This window comes from Camponotus floridanus, unplaced genomic scaffold, assembly GCF_003227725.1.
Source record: "Camponotus floridanus strain SB8 unplaced genomic scaffold, Cflo_v7.5 scaffold6, whole genome shotgun sequence".
NCBI lineage: Eukaryota > Metazoa > Arthropoda > Insecta > Hymenoptera > Formicidae > Camponotus > Camponotus floridanus.
In genome coordinates this window covers 1,480,132-1,496,816 of record NW_020229769.1, presented here as the reverse complement: position 1 = coordinate 1,496,816, position 16,685 = coordinate 1,480,132, and the positions used below count along the sequence as shown (strand labels likewise).

General features: G+C 25.7%; 1 protein-coding gene across 9 annotated transcripts in view; it reads right to left on the bottom strand.

Annotated features, from left to right (window-relative positions):
* Positions 1–7,726: 7,726 nt before the first annotated feature.
* The window catches only part of LOC105252055, a 62,768-nt gene continuing 53,809 nt past the window's right edge, over positions 7,727–16,685 (bottom strand). For all 9 annotated transcript variants that reach the window (XM_025412952.1, XM_025412957.1, XM_025412955.1 and 6 more), the window contains 3 exons: positions 14,930–15,201; positions 9,978–10,094; positions 7,727–9,190 (listed from right to left, as the gene is read on the bottom strand). In XM_025412952.1, coding sequence (XP_025268737.1) covers positions 8,971–9,190; positions 9,978–10,094; positions 14,930–15,201 — 609 coding nt within the window. In that variant the 3' untranslated portion in view covers positions 7,727–8,970. The remainder of the gene's footprint in view (positions 9,191–9,977; positions 10,095–14,929; positions 15,202–16,685) is intronic.

Below are 16,685 nucleotides of genomic sequence, written 5' to 3'. Positions count from 1 at the left end.
AAGTCAATAGAAATAATATCAAAAATTGTTTACACTTTTTTCGAAGTATTATATTTATTTATGTATAAGACTTGAGACTATAATCAATAATGTCAATATTTGAATGTATAGCGTGTGAGAAATCTTGCTGATCATTTTGACAGTTAATTTGAGAGTAGATTTTATGCAAAATTTTATACTCCTTACAAAAGTTCTTAACAGCGAAAATGCTGGTGAACATGATTAAAAAAAGTGGAATATATATATATATATATATATATATATATATATATATATTGTATATTTTATTATTAAAGTATCGCAACAAATTGGCTGCAGAAACCGAACAGATTCGTCGAATATTATTTTACAACTGCTTAAATAATAAAAAAAATAATTTGGTATAATAAAATAATCAAAATTTTAAAAATTACATAAAAATATCATTATAAAAAATGATTGAATATGAAAATGATGATTAAATATGAAAATGATGATTGACTGAATACAATAATATTATAATAATATGAAAAAATCTTATATTAATGATAGGATCGATGTACTTAATATTTGAATGTTAAAAACATAAATCTGAGGTATATTTTCTCTTAATCTTTAATTAAATGAACTTGGTATAGGTGTGTAATAGACTTTATTCAATAAAAATTAGTTCCCACTTCGGTTATCTACAAGAAAGATCGGCTATAAAGTTTTTAATGTAAATAAAATGTTTCTCTCTCCGTTAGCATATCGTGTCTTTCATTCTCTTATGTGAGTAATGTTGAAATCGCGTATGCACATTCACACTTTTAATTACAATAGTTTGAAAAAATATATTTTAATCCTTAATCAGCACATAATGAATTCTTTTTAAGTGATACTTCGTAGAAACGAATTATAAGATTATATAGTTATTAGAAACGAATTAGTAACAACGACAAATACATTATTTATTAATTAATACATTATACATTGCATATACATTACTTTAATTACTGTAAATAATTAATTATATATACTTGTGCTACTATTTTCTTTAATTTAAAAATATATTTGTTTTTTAAAGTATTTAATTAATATTTATTTCATATCAGAGATTGTAAAAAATCTAATTGATTAAATATGCATAATCAATGATCAACTGGTTGTTTTCTATTTATTGTAATTATTATTTATTGTTATGAATTCATTATAAAATGAAGATAAATAACGCGCGTGTGTATTGATCTATAAAAATATTTCATTTTTCTAATCGTCTCTTTTTATATAAGAATTAAATAATTCAATTGATTTTTTTTAGAACCGTAGTGTTAAGATTCGAAGATTAATTCTGTGAATTCACGAATTCACTATATCAAATATATAACTTATACTGATTAAGGATTAATAATCGGGTCTCTAAGATGTTTTTTTATTATAACGGAGCATACAATACGATATGAACCGAGAATATATGTACATATCGTATATAGAGTACAAGTTGCATATGTCGTACATTTGTTATTCTACCAAAAGCTTTAAGCTATCTCCTAAAATTAGAGATTCGATAAATCACAGATTTAGAATTTATAATGTCGATAATGTATCACGAATTGACAGACTTTAACTCTATATTCGTAGTTCCGCGGTTTATTACATTGAAATGCTGTTTTTTCATGTCAATTATAAGCAAGATTCTGAATGAAAAAAATTCTCGTTTCATTATCCCGCTGAATATAGAAATATTTATCCAAATATACATCGAATTAGATATAATTTGTTATGCATGATTTTTGTTGTCATCATTTCGCACGTCAGGGAAAGAAAAAGCTTAGGAGCATCATTATCGTGTGAATGATCATAGTGATCATTGTTGCTCACATTCTGTTATATTTGATCTAAGATCTTTAGATACATAAATCATGTCGATGACAAAGGGTGCGTATGTATACATAAAAATTTGCGAGAAAGGATAATTAACGTGTAACTTTATTAAGAAAACAGCTTTATATAAATCTAAAAATCTAAAAAAATGATATTCATTTTTCTGTAAGAAATATAAAAATTTCGCAACTAATTTTTCATATACAATATAAATTTATTATTTTGAATATTTTTATTTGAGAATAGTCACTATTAATAATGTTACTATACTCATATATTAATACTTATTCAATAATGGTTAAATTCTAATTACATGATGGCTAAATTATCTGCTGTTAGAATATCTCATCATTATTTTTTTTATCATTATTCAAAGTTTCAATTATATGGAATTAGATAGAATCTATACGAAAAAAAAAATACACAGAGGTTCTTATTCATTCGCACCCTTAATCGATCGAACATATTTGATATATCATTGATCAAAATTTAGAGCAATATGATCAGAATTCTAATTTCTACATACAAATATACGTATATATATCTTTAGTACATATATCTATATATATGTATTTATATATACTCATTATGTATACGTGTGCGTATATATATATATATATATATATATATATATATATATACATATATATACATGCACATATACGCACACATATAGAAGTTATAATAATAATAGACGGATATATTTTCTTTGTAAAATTGCTTAATTCAGATCTTTCTAAGACTGCCCTTTTTGTAAGAGAATATGGATTTTTTTTAATTATTTGGTCTCTTTGTTTAAAGCTATAATTATCAATGTCTGGAGGTAATTGAAATCTTTCAGTTTCTTTACAGTCGAACGCGCGTGCATGTGCGTGCATATGTATGTGTAGCTCATGCTTTGATCCATCATCATCTATTGCAATCTATTCATTTATTAGTAATATATTATTAAAAATTTTTTATCTAAATATTTTATTGAGAGTAGTAATTTATATTTCGTTGTATATGTATATATTTATAAAATTATTTCCAGAATCTCTGTATATGCTATACTAACCATTAATATGTTTAATGATAGACTCTCTATCATTTCATTTGTATTATTAAGTATCTTTTATACGCATTTAATTAAAAAGAAAGTTTATAGCAGTATTTAAAGAGAAACTACCATTAATGTATTACTTATACTTGATTTTATGTTATTTTATTAGATATTATTATACATATATCATTCGATATCACACATATTGTTAAACATTTAATATTAAATAAAAATTATCTTAAGATATTTTGAAGCATTGAATAAAACGTAATTTTGTGAATTAAATAATATATTTTAAATTTTTTAGCATTTTAATATAAATTTAATTATTTGAAAGATTTAGAGAATTGCGAGAAATTTCATTACCTGATTTTATTAAATATTGCAAAATTTTTGTATTTTTAAGTATAAATATTCAGATCATAATTTACTAGTTTTTATCTTGAAATAGTTTCCAATAACTTAATATCATTATATTTTCATATTAAGCAAGTTGTGAGTTTTATATATTAATGTGTGTGTGTGTGTGTGTGTGTGTGTGTGTGTGTGTGTGTGTGTGTGTGTGTGTGTGTGTGTGTGTGTGTGTGTATGTGGACGCGTATGTGGACGCGTATGTATTTTGTAATTAACTAAAATATATATATATAGTTGAGACAGAAAAAAGAAATAAGCTGATAGCACATGGAAAGCGTTAAATGTAAACTCTCAATTAAATAATTCGGTACACGAATGGATCTCAGCACGAGCTCTCAATATTTAGATATTTTTCCATAAAAACAAATGTTTGATTAAGATTTAATTACATCATCACTCTTTCATCCATAGTTTGTAATATGAAGTATTTTTTAATATACATAAATATATGTATGTTTTTATGTATACATTCGTGATAAATTTTAAGCAGCTCAGAGCCGCTGAGTCTTCTTATTTGATAAGCTCTATACATTGTTTTTTCAACACAAAATTTTGTGCGAAAGATTCTGCAATGCAAATTATAATCAATTATAAACAATAGCTTCTTTTTACGCAACATTAGAAATTGCTATTATTTTCCACGTTTCAAAATTGTGATTTATAAATTAAAAATGACTAGTAACAAGATCTGTTCGCCTGATCTTTCGAACTAATAGCTTAATATGCAAATTTTATCTTTTGTATACAATTCTTGCGACAATATACAATTATCCTCCGTCGACACATCATATTTAACTTATCTAAAGGTTATTTATATAATGTAATTTAGAATAATATATTAAAGAAAATTGTATATTACTCGCATTGTGACATCTGATAGCAAGTATCGAGTAAAATTAAAATCAAATGTGTTGTAGCTGTAATCTTAAATTCTAAAACGTGTTTTAAGATATATAAAGATCGTCCATATATAAATTTAATTATACATATTTTAGTACATTATGTAAATTTAATTATACATATTTTAGTACATTATGTAAATACATTGGTCGTGGATATTTACACGCGTATTAAAAGGGAACGTAAAAGCCATTTATTCGCGGTCTATCGATGAACGAAATAATGAAAATGCATGATTAAATGAAAGATCGCGAGAGGCCTAAGACATTATCCCTAGACGATTTTCTTAAGCAGTTGCTATAATAAGTGTTATATAAATGCGCTTGTCATATAATTTACTCATTCATTATAGTTTAATACGTGCGACAGTGTTCGCGCCAAGATCTAAAAGCAATCTAGATTACTTTCTCAGAATACTATATATTAGAGAGCATCAAAAAATATTAGAAAATTACATTAATATTAAAATCTTTTTAAGATTTGATATTTATTCAATCGAATAAGTTTTTAATTTCAATAAATTTATTTTAATGACATATGTGTCGAAATAACAAGAATAATTTCTGGCTAGTTTGTTATAATAAAATTTCTAAATATTTCTTAAATATGTCTCTGATATGTTACAATGAAAAAAACAAGGAAATATATATTTTATTTCTACAAACAAAAGATACTATAACATTATTTATTAATACAAAAAATGTAGTAATGCAAAAATTAATTAATAAGATTTTAATAAGATTGTTATTAATAAGATTAATTAATCTGATTTTTTTACATTACTATAAAAAAATATAAAAGATAAAGTTATACAAAACTTATCTGAAATAATAATGCAATTGTAAATATTATAACGGAAAAGAAGTTTCGATTATACTTACGTTATTGATTCAAAAATTTATTTTAGACATAAATTTTTGTATCAATTTTAATGCAATTTAAATATATTAAAGCTTGTATTAACATTCTTATACATTATAACGTAATAATATTTCTTATTTTGAGTTTGTCAATTTATATAATTTATTGATATGATTGAATTTATACAATTAAATGAACAATTTCAATTTAATATTAACAGATGTGACGATGAATAAATTAATCGTAAAAAAATGTATATCTATATATGTACGGATGTGTGTATATATGTGTATGGGTACGTATGTATGAATATATGACTATGTATAAAAGATTAATTAAGTAGGTATATTCTAATATATCTATCTTTATTTTAAATATATTTATCTTTATTTTAAATTCGTTCAATTCCACCATTTAACTATTAAGAAGTTAAAAGTAAGAATTAATCATTAGTTATATATATCTCAGATGATTGATTATATATTCATGAAGGATTCATTGTCTGAAAAAATTATTTTTGCAATTTATAATTAATGCAATGTGTCAAACTGTCATCATGCAAAATATTTATGGCAGTAAAAATAAATTTATCTTTCCATAAATATATATGATTTCATTCGATTGGTCCCCAAATTTTGCGATTGATAAATTATCCAGATAATGATATCAAAAATTTTAAAAAATTAAAAAATAAAAAACATTTTAGATTATAACGATATGTATAAATAGGAATAAAAACTCTATCTGAAATATGATAGAAATATGATAGAAAATTGTAACTGCGTATTCGAAAATCAGTTCACATGATATGATTAAAAATTAAAAATTTATATATAAACATATTGAAATATTATTATCATATTAAAATAATATTTCGATTTTCTAAATAAAGAACAATAATTATCAAATTATTTTTTATGTCGTAACATAAATAATTATTTTGATGTCAAATAGTATCTAAATGACTACTTTTGCTATTTGGGACAATATTTTAAACTATAATTAATATCATTTTATTCTTATAATTATAAATAATATTCATTTTATCATTTTTCGAAAAAGGAGTATATATGTGTATGTATGATGTAGTATATATGAGTATATATGTGTTTGTAAATCTTTTTATCTGCATAATGAGCAATGTATAGACTTGGCTATATATTTTTGTTAATATCTTTGTTGTACATTCTTTTGTAATGAATTAATTTTTGTGATTTTTTTATAATGGCCTCTTCTTTCTACATCGATTAGTTGATATGAAGTTGAGGAAAAATCAACAACAAAATAGATCCATATTTTGTAATAATGATGAATCGTTATCATTGAAAAAAATATGTAATTTTTTAATTGAATGATAAGGCGCTTATTATGCATTATCCTGGCATGAAAATCTGTCGCACGCATTATTACACAATCTATATTGTTCCCACGTTATAATGAACCCTGATAAGCGATAAATCAATTGCCAAATTTTTTCTCCTCAATATCTTTTGGAGACCTCATAATTCAACCGCAATTAGGTCCCATATTGTATTTTTATGTGCTTTTTGAAGAATTTTGTAATCGCGTAGATACCTGAAAATAGCGTTTTCTTTTCTAGATCCTCGCTTAATTCGTATCAGTATATATATGTATAACTGATCTAATTATATATGTGAAATTAGATATATTATGTAAAGAAAATTTCACATTTCTTAAAAATAAAGTTGTTATTGAGAAATAAATTTGTAAATTTCATTAGCATCACCAAACAATGTTTCCTTATATTTATTCTTCATTATCTTTTTTTCTCATGTATCATATACATGTCACGAAGGATTAGAATACAATTCGAGTTTTCAGGCATCAATGCGTTAGAATTTTCGCACGCGCAAGTCTTAAATTGTCGTTTGGAAGAGATTATGTAATGTGAAAATAAATTTTATCACTCCTGACATATAAGAGTTACTTTTGACCAACTGTATTTTTTATAACGATATAAGAAGCTGCATATGCAGCTGATTCAAGACATCTTATAAATATCATGATATAATTCCTGTACAGTGATATAATCGCAAGTGGTCGAGGCGTATAATTTCGGATACTCGCAGGACTACACATTTATTTTTATCATTAAGGAGAAACCTATCAAACCTATCAAGTAATATGCTCTATCAAGTTAATCATTTAATTTGAAATTATTTTTTTCGTCGAGCTTATCACAGGCTAAACATGTGCGTAAACATTACAGACGTTTTGGCCCATGTAGGCTTCGATCAAATGAAAACACTTAATATTTTTTAACAATTTTGTATAGCTTTCATCATGCCATTTATCTTTAATAGATTTAAGATATGTTGTAAAAATAAAGTTCACACAATAACATAAATCACATTATGAATATCGAAGTGTTTGAAATCATCTAATTTTATATCATATAGATGCACATGTATACTTTTATTAATATACATTTTTTATGAACGTAGTCTATATTATTATATAAACGCGTACAAATCGGAATTTGAATAGATATTCTCATAATTTATATGTATATTGTGGTAAGACTTGTTTCATATTTATTAAATTGCAATATATATATATATATATATATATATATATATATATATATATTATTTAATGATTTGCTTTTCTCTGTGATTATTATTAAATACATCTCGTAAAATAAAATACTTTATGACACATTTTTATACATTCTGCAGAAATATCTAGACGCGTTAAAATTTATACCAGCAACTCTAAAAATGACATATAGTTAAAGAATGACCATCTGCCTTTTTAATACATATCTCGATATAGCTTTAACATTAAATGATTCATGTATTTAATTTCAAATTGCAATCAAGATTGAAAAATATCATTCTTGATAGCATATTTCGATAATAGCAAGCACATAAAAAGGAAATGCTGTTTTCTGGACAGAGATAGGAGAAAATGCAACGTGAAAATCAGGGAAGTGCGAAGAGAATGAAAGGAAACATATATACATCATTACGCACTTGTTCGTGTACAGGAAAATTGTAACTGTATAAGCTTATATATATAAATAATCTCAAACTGGCATTCATAATCGCACGTTACACCAAAAGACTCACAAGATATTAAGATATTGTATGAGTAAAAATGTGCAGTAGATTTGATTATAATTTTTGAGATTCCAAAATAAGACAGAGCAAATTGTTTCAAATTAATATTCATATAATTTAATGATATTAGGGATATCGAAGTAACGAAATTATTCACCAAACCACATATTTCCTAAAAATATATGATACAAAGGATAGTCAAATTTGATCCGGACTAAATTTTTTTCTCGGTATATTTTTTATAGCGTAAAAGATAGTGATTTGAACATTATATTTTGACATGCATATATAATGCATTAGAATATTTCTCAGAAATATTGGAAACATGTATTTGAATGAGCACAAATTATATCGAGGAATAATTGATATTAACATTGTATTATTCCAACTCATGAAAACTCCGAAAAATAAGTCCGGATCAAATATGAGTATTTCTCGTAGCTGCGCGATTTCTATCAGACAAGTAGCAAATATATATTTATGATCTCTGAACTCTCTTCTAAAATGATATAATGCATGAAAGAATATCGCTTACAATGAACAGAGATAGAGGAGATTGCATGCGATCAGGAAATCTTCACTCTCGCTTTATCGATTACTTTATTCCGATTACGATCTCCTGAAGAACGCAACAATGTGTAGTGTGTATTATCGAACGATTGCTATATTTGTGAAATATAACGAACGTTCGAGGGATAAAATATCCGGGTAATGTGGTCGCAACTCGCAGCATTCCGTGCGACTAGGGACGAGATCGGATCGGGATGAGAAGATTGGCCAGGTGAATTACACGAGGAGTTCCTTGAGGAAGTCCTCGGCAAGCAAGTCCTACAAATAGTCATCGACGCGTTCGCTCTCGTCTGGTGGACTTGGCTCACTTACGCTGAGAATCGGTAAACCGAAGTGTTGTACTTCGATACTTGAGTCTATGGTTCCTCGCCTTGCATAGTCGCAGCTCTTCGAGTGTCGTTCGGTGTCCGTGCGTCGGTGATAGTGATGATATCGAAGCGGACGAGTGGCTTCGAATTCGCATGATCGTCGATAACACCTGCAAGATTTCCGAAATTAATCGATACTGAGTTAAAATTTGAGTTAAAATTTATTTTAGAGTTTAGACTAGCATTTCCTAAAGAACACTATGTCTTAATTTTTTGGCTAAAATTTAATCAAAAGAAAGAATATAAAAAAAAATAAAAAATAATCTTGAATTATTTGAATAAATTATTTGAAATAAATTGTTTGAAATTATATATTAAATAAATATCTCAAGATATTTCATCTCAAGATTTTTCTATTTTTTAGTTAATATGTTCATGACGATATAGAAATACGATTGGAATTTTCTATATATCCGAAATTGATCATTTCGTCCTATGCTTTGACATAAGAATACTATCTTTTGAAATGTCTTTTGTAAATATTCAATTCACGTTTAATGTGAATATAGTTATATGTGCATGGATACAATGATATTATCTTTGTTCGTATAAGGTTTAGCACCAGGTCGTTATTCTTTAATAGAGGAAGAGGTATTTGTAGAACGAGACGGTGTCATCTATGATGACGTATTTATGACCGATAGCTTTCAGGGAAGTACTTCGAGATATAAATATCGAACGATTATTATAAATTCATGAGAGAATGCATTTTACAACAGATGTGTATGTGTCATGGGTATGTTCTTAAATTATCGAAGAGATATTTGTTCACTAAACGTAAGTACATTATTAAGGAATTCGATTGCAATTTTTTTTTAAGAATCAAAGAATGTCGAAGATTCATGAACTGTCATAAATTGTTTCACGCATTTAAATCATAAAACGAAAGTCTTTTACCGTTCGTCCATGGAAGCAGGTTGTCGCACAGGACATCTGACGTATTCATGATTTCCACTGGTGCGCCATCCTCCGAAACGTTTGGCGATCAAAGACGAAGATGCCACCGGAGAGTCTCTGAAACATAAGCATAATTATCTTTAATACGTTGAAGATTAATATATATTCGTGTAATTTGTGTAAGATGTTATTTATACGTCATGACATTTATATTTATACATATCCAAATACAAAGTACAAATATAAATATTAACAAAGTACAAATATAAATATTAACAGATATAAACAGTCGAAAATTATATTAATAATTAAATATCTTATTTATATGGAATGAAATTGAAATAAACTTTTCAACTGAAATTAAATCAAAGCAGAAATTAAATTATAAATAGACTATCGTTATCTGCATATTTATGTACTTAAGTTTTGCAATCTTGTACACGTAAAAATTTTTAATATTCAATATTCAAATGTTATATCTCCGTATTTTTATCAAGAAAAAATTGAATCATAATTTGTTGATTAATTACAATCAGTAGTCTATGATTTATATGTAGATACTATTTAATAGTGTGATAATTTTTAGTGAATTTAATTTATATAGATAGAATATACATGTTTATAAATTTATATCACATACTACTATAATCATCTAGACTTCAAAATAGATTTAATATGTACATTATCAATATTGAATATTATGTACTAGCTGTTTTTCTAAATAGCCTTGTATAAGTTATGTGAATAAAAGAATCTCATCTCGATGATCATCAAGGATTGCGATCAAGATGTTGCGATATGGGACTATTAAATAACATTCATAATGGTAATAATTCAATGATAGTAATCATAAGATAAAGTTCTGAGGTCAAGGGAGATAAAGTTAATAAGAAAATAGCACGATTTGTGTAACTTATAGCAAAATCAAGTTACAGACGCAAGAAAAGTTTGCGTATATCGCATACACACGCGTACTGGCTTTTTATAATTTATAACTTTGTATAGCAGTTGCGTTAGTATGACACGTGTGCATGTAACGTTGACATTATGGAAATATGATGCGGTACAGAAAGAAAAGCAGGACATTTGTAGAATTTATCTAATGGCATGCATGTGCAGTGGTCATTACAGAATTTATTAGACTTAAATAAATAGTAGACTTAAATATATCTTGAAACTTTTTTTTCGTCGTTGTTACTAAATCGCAACCGCGTTCTAAAAAAAAATATTCTAAATTGATACACTATTATACTATTATATTATACTATACTATACTATATTATATTATACTATTATACTATTATACTATTATACTATTATATATACACTATACTATTATATACTTTATATTGTGTGATACATATGAGAAATTAAAATCCTTCGTAACATCTTTTAATAACAATAAAAAATATATCTTGGATAGATACTGTAATATAATTTCAAACTTTTACAATATTTTTTTAATAAAAATAAAAATTTATAAGAAATTTAGGACAGCTGGAAAATTTGAGAAATGATTTAAATTTACGACAATTATGATTATTATATGAAATATTATATCAATTAATGTTATGAATATTATTAAACAGATAACCTATACTAATATAGTAATAAGCATAACATAAATTAAATTTATATTAGAAATTTGTAACATTATTATGTAAAATATTCGATAAATGTAGTTATAAAATTATATGATCAAATTGGAAAAATTTTCTATTTCATAATGTTCTTTGTTGCTAGAAATAATTATCACAGTTCTTGTATCATCTTTAATCACATTTTATAATTCAAATTCCGATACATACATTTGTTACATATATAAAATAATAAAATTTAATATTTTAACTTTCTAAATATATCAAATTAAAATCTTCAAATTTTAATTTAATATATAATTTATATATATTATAACTTTTGTTATTAACGTACGAATAATATAACATTTCTGCTAACAAATTTCAGCATTAAATTGGAAAAAATTCAGTTATTTTCCGTCAGTATTAAATTAAATCTAATTTTTAAAAAGTTTTCTCTCTCTTTCTCTTTTGTTATTAATTATTTTATTATTAAAAATAATGTAATAATATTACAACAATGAACTTTTTCTATTTTCAATTTGAAGCAAATGGTTTTTATTATAATATAATGTCATCTCATCTTCAGTATTACTCTCCTACTATTTATATCGATACATACAAAATGTATATTGATTAAAATGATATTAATTTTAAATTAAAATAACTGTAAAATGTTTTTTACAATTCGTTTCTAAGTTAATTCAATGAATACAAAATCTATCTTAAATATATTTTAATAGCCAAATGTAAATACAAACTTTAATCAGAGGCGTTATATTAACAGATATAATTCCTAATAAAACGTTAAAAGTTTATTTAAAGCAGAATCTATTAATTCTATTCTAGAATAATTTTACTGTGTTTTGATAGTCAAGGAATTAAACATCACACACAATTCGCGCAGCTTTTTTTTAAACGACAAAGACCGACAAAGAGTGTTATCCTTCGATGCTAATCGCTACATGAGTTCGCAACATGATGTAGCGATACGAGAATAACACGGTAATACGCGCTGCGAAAAGCGGAAGGTCGCGCAGCGCGAGCGATTGCAAAGGGTTGCAAAGTAGCAAAGTCATTTACATGCGAAGCGCGGGTCAAGTGGACATCGCCTAGTAAAATTCTGATCGATAAACCCAACCGACCAGGAAGGGGAGGTCGTGCATCGCGGATCGAAGTCGCCGCGTTCCCGCAATAATGTATCGCCGCATTTAAATTCCCTGGACTGTCATTATCGCTTGCGCGCGTGACGCTGCAGGCAAGAATATACCTGACTATGTTGCGGCCAGGTCGATGCGTTTACTACTTTGTGAAGTCGTACTAGCGATCTGCATTCCTAATAACTAATATAGAATGAATACAAATAGCCGTGTTGATATTTCTTTCTCAATACATTAAAACCACAATGAAGCTAAATAACAACAATAATTTAATAATTGATAAACTTAAATATTGCAGGTTTTGATTTATCAAGATTTATTCAAACATAATCACATATTTATAAAATATTGTGAAGATAAATTTTAAATGTTAATAACTATTTTTTAAAAATAATAAGAGAGAAAAAATAGAGAAAATATTTACATAAATAATAATAAAATGAAATCTCAATATATTTCTTTTACTGTAACGTAATATAACACGATATTGTAATACGATATGATATATATTATAAACAATATCTGAGAACAAATAAAATATTATTTTCTTCTTTATAATTTTACTATATAATTATTACGAAAAATTAATATAATAATCATATTTCAATTAAAATCTATTCCGTATTTTATTGAATATTTCCTTAAAGATTTTTTTTCGATGACATTGATGATAATATTAATATCGTGTAATATCGTTTTCTTTAAAAATCATTATCTTTTTTGTAATACTTATCAATATTATTATTATAATATTAAGATTTTAACTTATTTAGCTATATCGCAAAAGTTTTATAGATCACATAAGGCATGATAATGGCAAATTTTTTCATATTTAGACTGAAATTATATTTACGCATGAATGTGTTTAATTTAATTTGACATGTCAATGAACATAATAAAGGTTAAATTGCAGTTACATTGAATATGTGTTATATTCTCGGCGGAAAAATATAATGGTGTTTAATGTATGTACTAATATTTCTAACATGAATATTATACACATATACAATATTCTACACACGTGTCATATAGAAAAATAAAATTGTGGTAATTGCTATAACAATATAAAATTGTTAATTATTATACAAGATATGTGTAGTTTCAGCATTCGAATAAAAAGCATATGTTGTTAGAAAAAAAAACCTTTGCGATACAAATTTATTTACGTTACATACATTCGAAGATGAAAATTATTTTACGCAATTTTAAATTTTAAATTTTATAAATTCGTTAATTATTGTTTAGCAAAATTAAAATTTCTAATTGTAAGATATCTTGTATTTGCAATGAACAATGTACAAATTCGTCCTTTCGAAATATCTGATATATAAAATTTTGTAAAAACTTATAATAAAAAAGAATTAATCTTTAAAACGCAAATAAAAATTTTATTTTTAATATTTACTTATAATAATAAATTAATTAATAAATAAATACATTCATTTAGACAATATTGTTCAGTAAAATGTGGTATTATTGTGTATATATTATTTATTTTGAAATTGAAAATTGCTATAGTATTATATTTATTTATTTTTACTTATGCAAATATAATCGAATATCTGTAAAATATGAAATGCGCATGCTCTTATTGTAATCATTAAAATATACTACATATGCGAATATGTCAAAGAGTATTTTCATATGCATTAAATAATAGAAAGTGTTATTTATTTCTATTGTATTATATAAATATTCATAAAACTGTTTTTACGAATGAAAACACTTGTGGTATTAGTAAATCGTGAAAAATTGAATAGAGAAATATGAAAAGGAAAAAAGATATAGCACATCGTTTATCTAAAATCACGATGCAACTAGAACAATTTGCGTTCTACGATCAATATGACAGTTTCCTGGGTCGGGATGCAAATCTTCGATAAACGAGAATATTATCGTTTTTCTTATATCTGATCTGCATATCTTAACCTTTTAAGACACTAATATAATCTACTATCGAAACGGGATAAAAAGTAACGTCCAAGTCGTTGAATTATATATAAAGATAGTGTTCGCTTAATAAAATTAATTCCTCAAATTATTTTAATTTTTATAACAATCAAAATATTATGTATAAACATATATCTTTAATATTAGTGAATTATCAGATTATAGAATGTAACAAGTGAAAAATTTGATGTATATATGTATATATATATATATATATATATATATATATATATATTTATTTATTTATTTATTAAACTTAACTTACCTTGAAGAAGGCTGTTGACAATTGGAATCCAACAGCATTTCCATATTGTCTTTCGTTGCACTCTCGATACTACTCTGTCTCCTTGATTCTTGGTCATCAGACTTATCGTCCTGATTTGGTTTCAGGAAAGATTCCCGATCCCCTTCGATACCTTCGTCCTTGGAATTTCTTTGTTGATCCTGTTGACGATTCGTCGACACGAGAGGTAAATTATCTGCACTGCGAACCTTTCGACATAACTTGGACGTGGACCCGTGACGTCGCAGAAATTCCTGAAACGAAAAAGCATTGAATGTGATCAGAAAGAACTACGCATGTAATTAGGACAACATTGTTTAGTAGAATCTTAACAGACTTTTTATGGATACGATTTTACATTGTGCGTCATTAAGTGTAACACAATGAACAATGTGATCGAAGATAGAGATACGTGAATCAAAACGCGGAAGAACATAATGTTTTTTTGAGTAGGAATATTTTTAATCATACTGTAACGTGTGCTTGTTGTGTTTACCGGGCATATCTTCTTTCGTGCTTGTATTATTTACAGATTATGTTGAATAATAAAGTCTATTTCAGTTTTATAGACAACAAATTTTATTTCAGAAATGATAAAAATTTTGTCTAATTGGTACAAATATTAGAGAATTTACATTACAGCGAAATATTCTAATATTAATTTATACAGATAATTTGAGAATATATATAATTTAATAGTACTTGAAAACGATCGATTATTTGAAAATTTAGTTTAATTCCATCATTGCAGAGAATGCAATAATTTCGTATATAATATCAACGTTAAAAGACATCAAATATTTTACATTAGATAATTGACGATATCATTGTGCTAAATATATTGTGCCAATTGCGAATCAATTAATTAGTAATTTTGTGCTAATCGCGACAGCAGCGTGTCATAATATAATGTGTATATAAAGAGATTAGAGAAAAATTTATACGATATAAATGGTGTACAATAAATAGTAAAATAGACATCTAGTGCCTTAATGAGAAACGCGATTTTGAAATGTAATACACACATTCATGCGGCGAAAATGAATTTATCCATTTCCTCTTACAAGTAATCCACGAACATATCGATCATCTGTGGTGCACTACACTTTGCTTCAAACTACCTTGAACTTTGACGTTTGAGGTATCTCTTTCGCATGAACTCTTTCGTGTTCATTATTTATTGAAATAACTGTCGCACTGAGGGATATGATTATTCCCTTTGACTTGGTTGCGTTATGTTAACAATATATCCCGAAACGCGCAATCTGAAACTATAACAATCGTGTAACAATCGTAAGTAAGAGAAAGAAAAATATCGAGAAGACATTTTTAATTTTCGAGCAATGTACATATAATCGCAACTATTATGTTTATAATGATTTAACCTGTTATGTTTTGATAGAATAAAAAATTACCGGACATTCGTGCAACATGTCTTACAAAAAGAATTCATAGGAAGCCTAATGAACTATTATTTTTCTTTCATAAGCAATTAGAATTATGCTTTCTTTCATAAAATATAGTACTCTTGTATGAAAGTTTACGCAGTTAGCTATCGCTATCTATTTTATAAATTATAACTTTGTTAAACTTAATTTTTAAATTCAAAAAGAGAGAGAGAGATACATTGGTCGATAATTTTATCTCTTTTATTAATGATATTACATTAAAGCTCAATAAAACTGAATACTATTAACACACACAATAAAATTTTAATCTCAAATTGTCTCTATTCACA